This window comes from Ips typographus, linkage group LG9 (assembly GCF_016097725.1).
Source record: "Ips typographus isolate SLU linkage group LG9, UJ_Ityp_2.0, whole genome shotgun sequence".
Taxonomy (NCBI): Eukaryota; Metazoa; Arthropoda; class Insecta; order Coleoptera; family Curculionidae; genus Ips; species Ips typographus.
Window position 1 is genome coordinate 4,519,574 of NC_138430.1, and position 15,490 is coordinate 4,535,063.

The following is a 15,490-nucleotide window of genomic DNA, read 5'->3' on the forward strand; positions in this document are numbered from 1 at the left end:
CACGTTACAAAAATAGGCAAATTCAGGTGCAGATTGTATACCACTCTAGATGATTAGATCCCCTAATGTCTCCAAGTTGTATTATCCGTTGTTGTGCTGTAATCAGGATAGTGTTAAGGGTGTGTAAGGCCGTAGGTTTAATTAAAAGAAAAAATAGGGCCCGCTCGGTTACGGTAGTCAAGCCTGGGGAAGGAAGCGACTAGGCGTCAAAAGCACTCACGACGACGATTTAAGGATACGCCAAAGTCGAACTTGATGCACTTTTTACTGCCATTAAATTCAGAACAAAATCCAGAAATAAAATATTTTAATGTGACAAAAACTTAATCAAAACTGTAAATACGTAAACCATACTAAAAAAAATAAAAGATAACTAATGCCCATTCAAAGTCTAAAAAAATTTGGGTTGTCATGTGACTTTTCTACATTAAAAACAGTATATAATCACATGACATTTAGGACAGCAGGAACAGCATGTTTTTTAACTGAATGTGATTCACTATAACATAAATTGAGCTTGTCTTTGTATAATAGATTTGTCCACTGACAAGCCTACAGGAAAACTACTGTGCAGTGTACAGGGAATACGGATTTACAATTATTAGTTTTGTTAGGAAAAGTCCCATTTCACGATTAGATAGAAAAAAACTACATTTCGAGAAGTCGATTTTTGAAAAAAGATTAATGGCAAAAACAGTATTTTGATTAGTTGTCAGTTTGCGACTCTAGAGGGCATTTTTCGAATTTTGCCCATTTTGAATCCTTATTACAATTTTTTTATTTATTAAAATATCAAAGTAGAACCAAAACACTTTTTTGATGTGTTTTTTGCTACTGTCTTCCGTTTTCTAAATAATTGACATGAAACTTTCTTATTTCAAAAAAATGTCTATTTTTAAACATTTACTACAATGTAAGTATGTCTATAGTTATTCCTAGAAATAACTGAAATATGAAGTTAACTTTAAATGAGTAACAGATATAGACACAATATCAAATAAAATTTTCAGCATTTTCACACAGATTAAAGTAACTAACGACTAAAGAAGTAATTTTGAAATTAACGGTAGAAAATAATTAAAAATAAAATAAAGGAAAAAAAAATTAACGCAGTAAATCCAAAACCGACCATAGGAAAACCGTGTGACGGACAGAGAAACGTAAATAATGTGCACGGAACAAAGATAGAAAACGAAAAACAATTATTAATATTCAAGTTTTGAAACCAATTACACAGAAACCGAACTAAATATGTTATAAAAGTAAATGGATTAGGAATGGAATTTAGGAATGTTCTAATAAGAAAGTTAAGTAAATTCAGACAATATGACAACACTGACTGCAAAATTTCAGCCTAATTGATATTTTTTGTGTATTCCGTCTTTGTTCCGCGCACGCAATTATCTATGTTTCTCTATCCGTTACACGGTTTTCCTCTCTCCCAAGTATAGTAATAAAAACGTACTTTTAAATATTCAAGTGTTGTCATAAAAACAAGAAATAAATAAACGTCACTTTTGACAGTTGATGTCAAAACCTGAATCAAAACCAAATTAAATAAAAACAAAAAGTGTAATATCTCAGTTAGTTTTAATATTAACTATTGGCGTTTCAAGTTAAGATCGCAGCGCCAGTTGAACAAAAAACGGGCAACCCGTTCCTAACCTAACTTTATAAATAATATGACACTGTCACTTATGAAAGTAGTGCTCAATTCCTAACCAAAATGAAGGTAAACAAACGGAAAAATGACAGCTGGGTGGACACCAAAGTAGAGTAGAATAGTAAAACGGCATTTTAAACTAAACATACCAAAAGAAAACGAGTAACTATTTATTTCAACCATATTGGAATTTTTGACATTTGGTCGAGACGAAAGACTTTGTTTCTATACCCAGAAAACCCCGCTGCAAACTCTCTAAACACGTGATGGGTACTGCACTGGAGGTATTCCTGAGTAGCTCAAAATGGTGAAAAGAACACAGCTGCTTTTCTTTGACCACCATGCTGATTTTTTTTGTGATATACTGTCAAACTATTGGCGTTTCAAGTTAAAGACGTATTTTGGCGTCAGTGTTTACTCAGTTTACTGGAGTGATTACAATGCCTGTCTCATTTTAACTCATTCAGATGAAAAAAGATGGCCTATATTACTACAACTTAAAACTCGGGTTAATACTGCCGCCAAAATACGCCTTAAGATCGCAGCGCCATTTGAACTAAAATCGGTCAACCCGTTCCTAACCTAACATTATAAATAATATGACACTGGCCACCGCCCTCTATACTAGAAAGCCTAAAATGTCACTTGTTTATACACAAACGTATGCATAGTATATTTCGTGTAGTTGATTGCAAGTTGTGAGTAAAAAATCAAAAAAAGATTCATTCCTAATCCAGATATGGAGAGATACAGCTTTTTATACACAATCAAATCCAGCCTAAACAAATTGGTTAGAACATTTGTCCTGGAAAGTACAACACACAGCAAACTAGTTTAAACACTGTTCAATGTAAGAAAATCTGTAAATCCTTGAAACTAGCTAAGCAAAATTGGTAAATGGTTCTTATGTTATTAACAAGAACATTCATTCAAAATTATTTTTGTTGCTCTCACAATTAAGGATGCTTTAAAATGTAACTCACATACCTGTGCATATAACAAGTACCTAATAAGTTTACTGTACTGGAAAGCACTTGTACCTACCATTGAGTATAGTGTTGGAGTAAAATCATCCCACTTCAAAGTGTTTCACAATACGAAGTGTCACCACTATTCCCGCCATATTGGAATTTTTGACAAGCACCTTCTAGGCTTTCTAGTATAGTAGGCGGTGCACTGGCACTTCATGGCCGCATGCGTTTTCACGCTCCATGGAGCGAGCAGAGCTTTTTTGACGTCACGATGACGTAATTTGAAAAAACCATAATTTGACCAACTGTCAAATTACATCATTGTGACGTCAAAAACGCGCAAAAATCCTAACCAAAATCAACGTAAACAAACGGAGAATTGACAGCTGGAATGCCCGAAACTGTTTTCATAACTGATCACCAGAGGGAGTATCTCTTATCTGGAAACGCCAATAGGAAAGCTGAATATTTCTCCTGAATACGGTTCTGAATGCCATGAGCCAACACAGCCCGGTTGCTTGCTTTCCATCCAGGATTCAAGGGGATAGCCCGATATCCAGGCGCGTTCCAGTTCGATCCTCTTTAAAATTATTAATAAGCGCCGTGCTGTGTCGCTATGCCGCGATATTATCTTTCGGAAAATTATTCCGTAAAAAAATTGGCTTCTGTGTTTACATATATTTCCAGGAAGCGTTTTAATGATTCTTATCAACGCGACTCGGATAATTAATATATTGTATTATGAAGGAACTACCATCCCACTTTTTGCCACAGTAATGCAAACATAGAGAGTTGTATGGTCGGCATAAAAATATTTACTCCAAATTGCATCCATTTTAGGTTTTAGTGCTTCAATAGAGTTCAGTGTCAGTTGGTAAATAACATAAAGTTAGCCTGACAATTTCTAATAATTACTACAAATTGCACAGTACGGACTCCATTAAATTTGAAAATTTGTAACTGACTACATTTGTGCAAATTTTGAAAAAGTGTTACTAAAATTATATTACTTTTAATAATGCAAATAACGCGTTGAAAACCGGTTCTAATTTTGCGAAGAAATGAGGCAAACTCACATCGATAATCGAAATTTGTTATTCAATATTTGTTTTTCGGTCGAATGCACATTTCATTACAGTATACCGTAAATATGCGTATTAACGGTTTTGTTTGCAGACTGAGCCTGAGGGATACGCTAGTTCGAGAAGTTGTCATGAAATTAAATAAAATAAGTTACATAGTAAAATAATTCTAAATTAATTTCATTAATTAAATGGCTAGTTAAAAGCTATAACTTATGTTTACTTTATGTTTAACTAATGTATAGCTTGATTAAAACAGAAAAAGGTGCAGTTATCTTTGAATTAGGAAATTATTTATTGTTTTTATGTAATCTCAAAGTAACTTAGTGGAACAGTGATTGACCATCACAGTTTTTCACTTAAATGGGCTACTCTACTATAGTGGAATTTAAGGTTGAAAATATCAACTTAATACAGTTTATGCCTTAGATTATGCTTGCTTTTTAATATTAAATTTCCAGTATTTTTATAAATGGCTTAAATAAAATATTAAAATGAGCACGATGTCGAGTGACGTAATTAGAGACTCTTCAATTCCGTAACGTAGGTGGAAGGCTGGAATTTACATTATTTGTAACCAGTGCATTGTTGCCAAAGTTATTTCCTTATAACAATTATAACAATCAATCAACTTGGGTGTGTTCTGTTGAATTGCAGACCTAAAAAGTAAGAAGAAAGAGAAGCTTTAAAAAACAAACTTTTTCTGTATTTTAAAGTGATTATGGCAACCTGCCACCTTCAACGACATTAGAATCTGATTCAGTGAATAATATTTTACACTTCGAAAGTTGAAATTTTGACATTTGGTAAAAATTTATAAGAAATACAGATCCATGCATACTTTGTTACATTATGCTCAGTTCGCTATAAGCAAAAAACAGTCACATGGGACTTTTTCGTATATGATGTACCAAATAAGTATGTTTGTTTTAGTAACGTTTTTTGCAGTTAAATAAAAGGAAAAAGCATGTGTCCCATATTTTTCCATTATGCACGTTTTCGAAAATTAAACCTTCTGAATTATTAAGAAAAAGATTAGCTGTGAAATAGATTTTTGGAATTTTTGATTGGGAACTATTTGACGGGTGGCGAAAAATTGCGACCTAATTTAATCAGCATCGGCACGTCCTTCGCCCGGTTGAATCCCAAAGGTCCCAAAAGGGCCCCCGGGTCCTCAGAGGGGCGTCTCGGCCTCGTCGTATCGGTAATTAAGCCCCCGGGGCGGACAGACCGTTGTGGAAAGGCACGAGGAACGGGAACACTAGAGAGGATTTCATCCCTTTTGACAGGACCGTATTGAATTCAATTCACTTTAACAGTGTATAGTGAATTGGGAATTTCTAGGAGAATACAACCTGAAATTCTGTAGGAACAAATACAATCAAGGTATTAATACACCACAATGGAGAGCCAAAATAGTGATTGACTTTGAAGAAAATCCAAAAATCCGGTCCTGAGCAACCACTCTAGATCCAGAGACGGCCGGCGTACGTATCGGGGAGGATGGGCGCTCTTCTCCGGATTTATCATTCGACGTATTTTTTTGTTTCCGTTGCCGCCACCGCCGCCGCCGCCGGCAAATCCGCCTTTGACTTATTGCGGCGAGGCTCACTCTGATAATTTATTTACGACTTGTGACACGGACTTTTGTCACGCCTCGAACCCGTTCCAACTCTTTATGGCAACGCTTGTATGCATGTAAGTCGCAGATTTAATTTGTTTCGGTGGGTACACGGAGAGGCTTAATCCACAGATTGATAAGCTCGGACCGAAACACAACACAGAAAAATGCAATATTAAGGGATGTTCCCTACATCTCTGATACTACACAGGTATGAAAATGTCAAAACGCATAGAAATCCCATAAAAAGCATAGCAAATCGATACTGTTGGTTAGAGATAAACTTTGTACGTGACATGTGCCAAAACGGATTTGACAAATGGTCACAAATTCTTGATAAAGTGGTGAGGTAAATGAACCTGCAAATTATTTCTAATACAAAATGAAGCAAATATATAAACCGATCGAGGTTAGGAGTTTTAAAAACATACAGCCTGATTCTCGACCATCACGTCCAAAGAGACTGGTGAGCTCAGACATTCTCTTTTAATGACTATCATCATGTTGTCAAATAGTACTATGGGTCAATCTAGGAAATACGTATGTGTTTTAATTTAAATTTAATCGTCCTGTCCACATAAAGTTTGTCCACGATCATTTTGGATCTACCCTATGTATATTTTTGCCAATAATTTTTCTTTAGGTGACAGTTTTTCTTGTTATATGGTCAACTAGAAACAATTTCGATTTTTTATAAAATCAAAATCTGTAGAGGTCTCTGTAGATATTTGTGTCAAACTGGATTTTTAGATTTAAATAACACACCAGAAGTACACCATAAGCATAGCTTCTTGTGAATGTTAGATTTCCTTGGCATTCCCAAGGCAAATTCTTGTATAGAAAGAACATACTCATTATTTTCAATCTAACAATAACAACAAAATAAGAGAAAGAAGGTCAGAAGGAATTGAAGGTTAATTAAAAGACCATCACAAATCAAACATTACACATCAACAAAGGGTCTGCGGTATGTAAAGTACATTATACAGGGTGCTGCATTTTCGATGGTTTTACGGGGTACAGAGAAAACGGTAACAGATAGAAAAAAGTAGCATACGTGTTCTGATCTCTTTTTCTGAGCTGAGATGGCTGGCAAAGAGTGGGCTGTACAAACTTCTTTTGTTTCAAAGATACGGGAGGCTTTTGAAAACTGGTCATTTTGGAACCTCTTCTGTATTTCATTTGCTATTAAAGTTATCAAAAAAGGAAAAACGGTTTCCGGTAGAAGTTTTGACGTAGAATCCAATGGCGTAGTCAGTTTTTTCTATTACGTTTAGTTTCTGACATATGACAGTAAGTTGTATTTTTTTAAATGGAACACCCTATATATTTTTAGTTCATTTAATTCTGTTGATTTTTACTTTTTCAACGGTGTATTAAAACATATAAATTTGTAAACGTTAATCTTGGTAATTAGAAAAAAGGCGTTTTCTTAACAAAAAAGTGCTAAATAATATTTATAAAAATACCCACAGTCGAAATAAAATTTGGCTATGTTCTTATTAACATGTTACATGTCGTTTATAAACAGTTTTTTCAACTTCTACCTTAAAAATAGTAGAAAATAGAAATGGCCTCCTTTCTTATTAAAGTGACGGTAGAACTGTTTGTAACTTAGATTTTTAATAAGATTTATTAAAAATATTTAATTTTCTGATGTGTTAGTTTATATGATTTCCGATTTTGTTTGGTATTTTAGATATTGGCCTTTTTTTAGCTTAGCAAAGGTCTTTTTTTAAAATAACAGAATTAACCTCTACAAACTTATATGTTGTAATACACCGTTGAAAAGGTAAAAATCAACAGAATAAAATGACGTTAAAATATATAGGATGTTCCATTTAAAAAAATGTAACACTGTCATATGTCAGAAACTAAACGGAATAGAAAAAAAACTGACTACGCCATTGGATTCTACATGAAAACTTCTACCGGGAACCGTTCTTCCTTTTTCGATAACTTTAAGAGCAACTGAAATACAGAAGAGGTTCAAAAATTACCAATTTTCGAAAACCCCCCGTATTTTTGAAACAAAAGAAGTTTGCGCCGCCCAATTTTCGCCGGTCATCTCAGCTCAGAAAAAGAGATCAGAACACGTATGCTACTTTTTTTCTATCTATTACCGTTTTCTCTGTACCTCGTAAAACCATCGAAAATGCAACACCCTGTACATACAAGACATTTGAATCATTTGAATTCTTCTTTGTCATACAAAGTAATTGATTTTGATTGGTTATACACAAGTACATAGCATAAGAAGTAAAGCCTAGTTTATAAAAGAAATTTTAACTTTAGGTTGAACTTTAGCATTAGCAATAAATTTAATATTAACCTTATGAAAGAAGAGTGTTTATAAAACCTCTAATTTAACCATACAGTTTTCTGAAAAGCAAGCTATACTAATGCCACATTACTGCACTAAATCGATAGTAAAAGAATATGGTTTTAATTTCTGTTTAAAAATTTAATAAATAAAGCATAAATTCAATCTTAACAGGAAGTTTAAACATTGCAGATTTAAGTTTAGCTTTAGTTACAGCAAAACTTTGTTTATGAACATCACAGTTTAAAACCACTAGCTCTGTTCTTAATGCCAATACTAAAGTTAATGTTAAAGTTACATTTTGTTTTATAAACCACACTAGATTTGTTTGCATGAATAAATAATGATCAGAAAAATTATTCTTTACATTGATACGTTTAAGGTGACTTTGTCAAAAAATGTATCTGGGTCGACGCTTCCAGATTTTTTATCATTTCACTGTACAGGAAAAATTCAATAGATAGGGAAAGATCGTGAATAGACACTTGTTATTATTTAACATTTCTGTATGGTTTCCAACAGTTTTTTTTAGACTGTTTAATTTGCAGATTATGGTAAATATTTATGGTTTCCAATTAAGCAATCTTTGAACTTTAAAACAAATTTGACAACATTCAAATCAAAGTTAATCTTGAACTTTTTTTGGTTGAGGGGTTGAAAAATTTCAGTATCGAAACCATCGTATAAACGCGTCGAAAGCGTAACGACGGCAGCAGGTCAACTTGAGCTTTGGCGTGGCGTGTGCGTCCCCGTGCTCCCTGGGGAAGACCCCCACGCCACCCTATTCCACCCACACGACCCCGTCACCGCCGCCACAGTCTGCTGATTACCGAGCCACCCCCTGCGGCATACAACCGACACCCTTGAACCGCTTGTTATGCGAATCATACAGGCCGGAAACTTGTTTCATGTTTTCAAACTTGTTCAATGCAAGTAGTAGAAAATGCCTGAACAGTTCTCTTAAGAAAACCGTAGTAAATTCAAGCTTACTGTTTTACTGTTAGCATGTTAAGTTCAAGAGGGTTGTATTACTTACAGTAAACCCGTGTCTTCGGCCTGTGATGTGTTTATAGTAAGGCTGGCGCTATAGTACCATTTTAACCGACACCCAGGCTGCTTGCCATCATACCACTGGTTTAATACCCACGAGTGCAGACAGGGACACACACTGTTTACGACAATCAAGGGCTTTGGAAGGGTTGCACGAATTTATTCTAGATTTTTTTAAAACCGTTTCGGCCTATTAAGTTGATCGACCCCCAAATGTCCCTTATATGACTGAATATGGTTTTTAAATATTCATGAAATAACTAGATCTTAACAAAGCCATTTTAATGTTTCTTAAAGTTAGCTTAAAGCCTATTAACCACATTTTTCAAAGCTTAAAACAAATTTTCTAGACGGATGGTGAATGTGCTCAGTATACTTTCTTTTTTAAACGTTTTAATTGGTTTATTTAAACAACGTTCACAACAATTTTGTACTGCAAACGACACATATTTGTGCTAGAAATCTGGATTAAAACCAACCAGTAATCAATGTAGTCAAATTTAACATTTTTCCGATTTTTTAGTAAGTTGCACCTTCTTGACGATTAGATGAATACACATGTGCACTTCAAAAACAAGTGTTCCTCCAATAATTATTTTTTAGTGTCCGGAAATTTCTCGGTGTCAAGATAGATTAGAATTATTTAAAAACGATCTCAATTACAATAAGAAAAAGTAAGTTAGTTACTAAATTTAAGCAATTAAGGAACATTTTATTTAAAACAATACCGCATCAACCTAACCTAATCTTATAACAATATTTTATCTAATAAAAAATAATTGTGACAAAAAATAACATGACAACTTTTAAAATAGTTTTTGAAAAGTTTCTATAATTTCACTGTATTTAATTTTATTTTTTTTTAAGATTTCTTATTAAGCTTGTCTTTATCGTGTCACAGTTCATTAATAAATGTTTATTTGAATGACTACTTTCATTTCTAAAAATTAGGAATATTTATTCTGTAACACCCTGTATAATAATATAGGTTACTTTAAAAAAAATAAAATTGGCACCAGAACCAAAAACTAAGTGAAACAAGGAAAAGTACTCCATCTTCACACAGTGGAGTTGTTATATAAGTAAGTCAATTTCCACTGGTTGAAAAGAGACAGAGATGGACAGTTAAAAGACTTTTACTGTAGGTATGCAACCCGATATACAGTGCATTTATAAAGTACTGCCAGACTGGAACTAAAGCTGAGCAGGTCCATTTTTAGTCATTGTTTCGGCATCGTTCTAATTAAACAAAAATAAGTGGCTTATTTGAAATTTGAAACGTTTTGAGACATATTATAGGTCAATTTTGTGGTACCAAAGGGCGATTTTAGTCCAAATAAAGAAGCGAATCCCTAAAAAGTACAAAACTTGTAAAAAACAAGGTCATCTCAAAAATGGTACCATGAGTAGCCTAATTTTGATACCAGATTTCAGTTTTTGAGGTCCAACTTGGTTTATAACAAGAATTTCAATGAGATAGTGCCAAATTGGGGCTTTACAAGGTAAAACTGCAAAGAACAGTAATTTTGACACACTTTACCAAAAAATCGCTAATAACTAGCTTATTTGGAACTCTTTACTCTTTTACGTGACGTTGAGCTGGTGCGGCTAAATTGTCCCATTTAGCCGCTAGATGGCGTCAAAGTTGGTCATTTAATTTCGTTCCTTTTTGTAAATATCTCAAAAACTGTTCAATTTACAAACTTAATTTTTTTTTATAAATGTCGGTTAAGAATTATTATTATTTTTGTTGCTTAAAAAGATACATTCTGACCAAACCACCTAAACAGTGTCACACCTTACTTTTTTCTTACATATGGTAAAGTTGAACAATCCATTATTACTGGCAAAGTTGCTACAATCAGTTTACTTAAGTAGTTGTACGGTTATTGTCCTAGTTTCCCGGACAATTCCACCTGTTAAAAGGCAATAAAATATAGTAAACTGTACTGCTTCTAGTACAACTGAATGAATGAACTTATCGTTTTCTGTACGGCTTATGCTTCGTTCTAAGTCGGGCGTAATCGTACCCGTTACCGTATATTTTCAGTGACGGCCATAGCACAGACATAGTCACATTCTAGTGTGTAATTGTGTTGTTTTTGTACTAGTTAATTACAAACTTGCAATGACCGAAATGGACCCCGAATTGTACTTAATCAGAGAAGTGCAAAAACACGATTGTTTGTACGACAAGAACAGTTATAATTTTAAAAACCACGTTAAAAAGGATGAAGTTTGGGTAACCATTGCCAACACTGTAGGACTAGCAGGTAAAATGTTTACGTATGGGAAAGGCTGGGTTTACTCAAGGCCGTAGTTGTTTGTACTCGTTTAGTTACAGAATATTAAGTTTCTATAATACTGTTACGTTAATTTATGTAGTGGATGATGCTAAAAGGTTATGGAAAAACTTACGAGAACGTTACTCTAAAGAGCGCAAACAAGTCGCAAAGCTGCCAGTGGGCGCTAAACCATTATGGCCCTATTTCGAACCCATGAAATTCATGCAAAAACATATAGTTACCAGAAAGTAATTTTGCCTTTACTAATTTTTAACGTAATTTAAACAACTACGTTTACAGAAGGCTGAGCTATAGTCTAATGGCAAAACTAGGCAAAAATATCCAGAAGGAAGAAGAAAAATCTCCTCCTCAACTTTCCGCAGAATCAATAGATCAGGATTCATGTAAACGTATGAAATTCGAAGAAGGTTCAGAAGATTTGTTGGATTTGTACGCTGAAGAAGTGGTGGCCAGTGATTCTGAAGCACCTTACCTTTGTCCTGAAGAGCCTTGTGTAATTCAGGCTTCCACAAAGTCGGCAATTCCCCCCAAAGTGGCCGTGTCAGTTGAAAACCAACTGAAAGAGGTTTTGTACACGTGCAGTAAATATATGGAAAATCGGGACAAACCGGACAAAAACATGACGTTTGGACAGTACGTTGGATTGACTTTATCAGAAATGCCCACGCAAGAACAGAATTACAAAAGACTGAAAATTGTAGAAATCTTAAATGAAGATTTTTGTATTTAAATCTTATATTTAAGATGCTTCGTTGTTTTTTTGTCTTAAACCTAACCTAATATTGCTTCATGTGTAATGTTTGCGTGAAAGCACAGTGGGTATAGTTCGTGATTGGTCAAAAAAGGCTGCTTTTTTTTGACCAATCACTTAGCATAAGTTGTTCTCAAGTTGTATACTTTCAACTAATCCAAAAACAAATGCCATCAAATTAATATTTTAATATTTTTAAATAATAAAATTACTACAACCACTCTTTGCTTCTAGATAAGCTAAAATCAATCAATGCACACTTATCGTAGGTTCTTAAAACTTGCGGAATCATCGGTTTAGATCGTTCTTCAATCTTCCTTTGCCTTCTCTTCCTGGAAGTTTGAAAACTGAGCCTCCTCCAAATGGATTTCTCGTCATTTTGCTCTCTACACGTATGACGTACTGAACTGACCACTATAACAGGTTTCTTTAAATCCTCAATCAGTTCCTTCTCTAGTTGGCTGCGCTGGAATATTCTTCTAATAGTTCTCATGTAAACTAGATTGCTTCTCACGTTGATATCGTACTGGTTTTTGAACCACTCGACCATTTTACTAGGTAGTGTTAGCTAGATTAAACTGTAAAATTTAAAGGGTAAACTTGGAAGTAAATATAATTGGATTTCAATGTGTCAACTTTGATAAGGCTTCCACTGTTATGTAAATAATGCTTACTCTAGGTCAAGGAATTTAGAGATGAAATATGAAGAACATAATTTTTCTACACTTTAAGAATACAAATGAATGGGGGAAATTACATTGACAGGCTTCAAAAATTTCAGCGGGGGCTTTTTATTAACCCTGTCGCTAAAGTAAAATTGTTAATATAATTTTTATTGAAAACGACGGGACCGGAATAATTCAAAGTAAATTTTTAGTATAAAAGAGCTTTGCTTTGTCGGCTAAACTTCACTTGTTGTATTCAGTTCGTCCTTTCATCTACTTTATAAGGGTAAGTACACAATAAATGTGCGAGTGTTTAGTGCAACTTTTACACTTTTAGAAAATGAAAGACTGTGTGGGCAGTTCACTTTTGATAGTTTCCTTGTTCCTGTTTTGTATTTGCTCATTTGACTTGGGTATGACAGCACCAGCCAATTCGCACACCATAGAAGTACCCAGAAATAGAATTGCCACCATTGCACGGTACCATCCTAGAGGTATGCAATTTGGCCGACCTAAGCAAGAATTTTTGTTCAATGATTTTGGTGGTAAGTATTTTGTTATTGGCATTTAAATATTCTAATTTTATTGTGTTTTAAAATCACAGTTGGGTAGATATAGAATGATTTAGAATCACATGACAATTGTTGAAAGGTGCCAATTCAAGAAATGACCTACTGCCAGCTGTAAATTTAAATTTTCATGATCAGAAGACGTACTTTTACAATTTCAGCTTTCCCCACTGTTTAAATGTAATTTACAGGTTTTTTAAGGTTGAAGATGACATTTCCCGGGTCACGTAACTGTTGTTGACAAGTTTTAACTCAACTTTACTGTGTTGACAGCTCCAAATTTATATTGTCACCACCATGTGACGTGCTTTTACAATTTCAGTTTTCCCAACTGTTGCAAAATGCAATTTACAGACCTTTTAAGGTTAAAATTGACATTTTCCGTCATTAAGAGCCCAAACGTCACGATGACGTAATTTGACAGTTGATCCCTGCATTGTTTTGTCAAACTACATCATCATGACGTCAAATTGGCTTTGCACATTGGATGGAATATCAACTCGAATACTGATGACGTTTAGTCTCTCTGATTATTCATTGAAACACTCACAATTTTAAAATAAACAGCTAAACCAAATGTCAACTTATTATATATTTTTAGAATCACAAGAATAAAATCTACTATCAACTCATCCGAAAATGTACAGAATGTTTCATTAAAAACATCAACTTTATATATTTTTTTGAATCTCTCCCTAAAGACAGTGATTCAGGCCAGGAGTTTTCAAACTATATTACTTTTATTGAGAGTTTATATTAAAATTAGGATTTGCATTATTATCTAAAAGTACAATCTTTTTTAGAAGACGATGACATTTTTGAACTTTCTAAAAGACAACAAAAGCAGGCTGTTTCGGACGATTATGGACATCTCAGATTTGGACGAAACAACGAAATGTTCGACGATTATGGACATTTAAGGTTCGGACGAAATGGCGAAAGCAACTAGTTTTTTGAATAGTCTCTCACTTCTAAAGGCAAATAATAAAAACCCTGTCAAGTTTATTGGTTGTTTTTTTGCATTTTAAAAACTAAACCTTCCAGTCTAAATGTAACAGTTTTTGCAACACTTTTGGATTACGATAAGCCACAATACCGTGAACATGACAGTTTGTAGTGGAAGAGTAGGTAATTGGAACTTGTTGGTGTAATTTTAAACTGGTCATTTCAACTATTTCTCCTCCAAGAGCTTTCAAAATGGCGTGAGGTCCACAAGTGTCCCAAAAAAAGGTTGTGGGCTTTGATAATACGTAGGCATCGGCCAAACCTGAAACTTGATGGTTTCATCTGGGTTTTTTAATATTTGACCTTTTACCTAAAACCACCGTAAGCAGTTTATACCCAGCTCCCCTGGTTGCAACCAATTTAAACCCAGCATTTTGCAACGTTTCAACCACTAGAGAGTCTTCAGTCCCTCCCACACATACGACGTTAGTTTCAGTGATTTCTTTATTAGCTGAAGCTATACTTTTACCTGGGGATTGGTGGTAAAAGCCCCAGTGGCACTGAAATCTACATCAACCGATAATTTTCAGGTTAAATTGTAACTTAGTGACTTTTAAGTACCCTGTATCAATTTCAGGTTGGAAAAAGGGTTGATTGACAACCCCCATTACAGGCTGTCCTTGATCATTGTACACCCCAATCAGAACTGTAACACACTTTAAGCCTTTTGCGTAAAAATTCCCTTGTTTAGCTTCATATCCACCTTTAACATACTCATTAGTGCCATCTACAATTTGATTTCACTGTGTAAGTTATTTTGTAAAGGATTTAAAATCATGGAATTTCACTGTGTAAGTTAGTTTTATAAAGGACAAACCTATAGGGTCAATCCAGATTGCTAGGTTGTCACAATCAACACTGAATTCTTCAGTAGGTAATACCGCAGTGTTGACTGTACTTACATCCTTGTGAACTTCATCAGCTAGAATGGAAGCAATTTGTTCGTCCAGTAATTCTGCTAGAAGAGCCGCAGTATCGTTTTTACACTCTCTAACTTCAATTACAACATCTTTGTTTAAGAATTTGCTGTAAAAGTGGTTACTTTCCTCACCCTGAACTTGTATTAATGGAAACTAGGAGGCACAAATACAGTCACACTAATAAAGATCATAATAGGTCAGTTACTTTTGACGAAACATGATGCTTTACCATTTCCTGTATTAAAACATCAGCTAAAGTTTTAAAGTCCTCCTGGAATCTGGGATTGGCTTCTGCCAATGATTTTTGTTCCACCAGTTTCTCAAACAATTGCTCATTTTCTCGTAATAGCCGAGCGATATTGGCAGCTTTCTCCGATGCTACAATCAAGGTTTTTAACAAATCCATCATTAAAATTTTCACTTATTCATAACACGACCAACTTAAAATAGGAACTAGCATGTTTTCAAAGCTGGAAAAGTCTAAATAAAGATTTTCCAGTTTGGATCAATTGCACGCCCTCTGGTAAACTTTAGTCGAGTCAGCAACTGTATCGATTTGGAAAG

At 34.4% G+C, this 15,490-nt stretch overlaps 3 protein-coding genes across 3 annotated transcripts; 2 read left to right on the forward strand and 1 right to left on the reverse strand.

Annotated features, from left to right (window-relative positions):
• Positions 1-10,761: 10,761 nt before the first annotated feature.
• Positions 10,762-11,763, forward strand: LOC145733594 (uncharacterized). The gene is made up of 3 exons (XM_081986495.1): positions 10,762-10,983; positions 11,096-11,243; positions 11,296-11,763. Exons 1-3 carry the CDS (start codon positions 10,839-10,841, stop codon positions 11,744-11,746), a joined length of 744 nt encoding a protein of 247 aa, XP_081842621.1. The 5' UTR covers positions 10,762-10,838; the 3' UTR covers positions 11,747-11,763.
• A 177-nt stretch (positions 11,764-11,940) lies between these two features.
• Ipp (inositol polyphosphate 1-phosphatase) lies at positions 11,941-15,390 on the reverse strand. Its single transcript, XM_081986492.1, has 6 exons — positions 15,132-15,390; positions 14,824-15,079; positions 14,568-14,733; positions 14,317-14,513; positions 14,039-14,268; positions 11,941-13,972 (listed from the first exon to the last, which is right to left on the reverse strand). Exons 1-6 carry the CDS (start codon positions 15,333-15,335, stop codon positions 13,967-13,969), a joined length of 1,059 nt encoding a protein of 352 aa, XP_081842618.1. The 5' UTR covers positions 15,336-15,390; the 3' UTR covers positions 11,941-13,966.
• On the forward strand, positions 12,550-14,006 carry Dsk (Drosulfakinin). Its single transcript, XM_081986497.1, has 3 exons — positions 12,550-12,718; positions 12,770-12,977; positions 13,805-14,006. Exons 2-3 carry the CDS (start codon positions 12,773-12,775, stop codon positions 13,948-13,950), a joined length of 351 nt encoding a protein of 116 aa, XP_081842623.1. The 5' UTR covers positions 12,550-12,718; positions 12,770-12,772; the 3' UTR covers positions 13,951-14,006.
• Positions 15,391-15,490: the final 100 nt, after the last annotated feature.

Excerpts from the sequence above, each read along its gene's own strand:
- Dsk (XM_081986497.1), top strand. The coding sequence starts at position 12,773 with ATGAAAGACTGTGTGGGCAGTTCACTTTTGATAGTTTCCTTGTTCCTG. Across the intron at positions 12,978-13,804 it reads TTTGTTCAATGATTTTGGTG|AAGACGATGACATTTTTGAA; the intron begins GTAAGTATTTTG and ends AATCTTTTTTAG.
- LOC145733594 (XM_081986495.1), top strand. The coding sequence starts at position 10,839 with ATGACCGAAATGGACCCCGAATTGTACTTAATCAGAGAAGTGCAAAAA. Across the intron at positions 10,984-11,095 it reads CAACACTGTAGGACTAGCAG|TGGATGATGCTAAAAGGTTA; the intron begins GTAAAATGTTTA and ends TAATTTATGTAG. Across the intron at positions 11,244-11,295 it reads AAACATATAGTTACCAGAAA|AAGGCTGAGCTATAGTCTAA; the intron begins GTAATTTTGCCT and ends CTACGTTTACAG.
- Ipp (XM_081986492.1), bottom strand. The coding sequence starts at position 15,335 with ATGATGGATTTGTTAAAAACCTTGATTGTAGCATCGGAGAAAGCTGCC. Across the intron at positions 15,080-15,131 it reads AGCATCATGTTTCGTCAAAA|TTTCCATTAATACAAGTTCA; the intron begins GTAACTGACCTA and ends TGTGCCTCCTAG. Across the intron at positions 14,514-14,567 it reads CAACCTGAAATTGATACAGG|ATTTCAGTGCCACTGGGGCT; the intron begins GTACTTAAAAGT and ends CGGTTGATGTAG.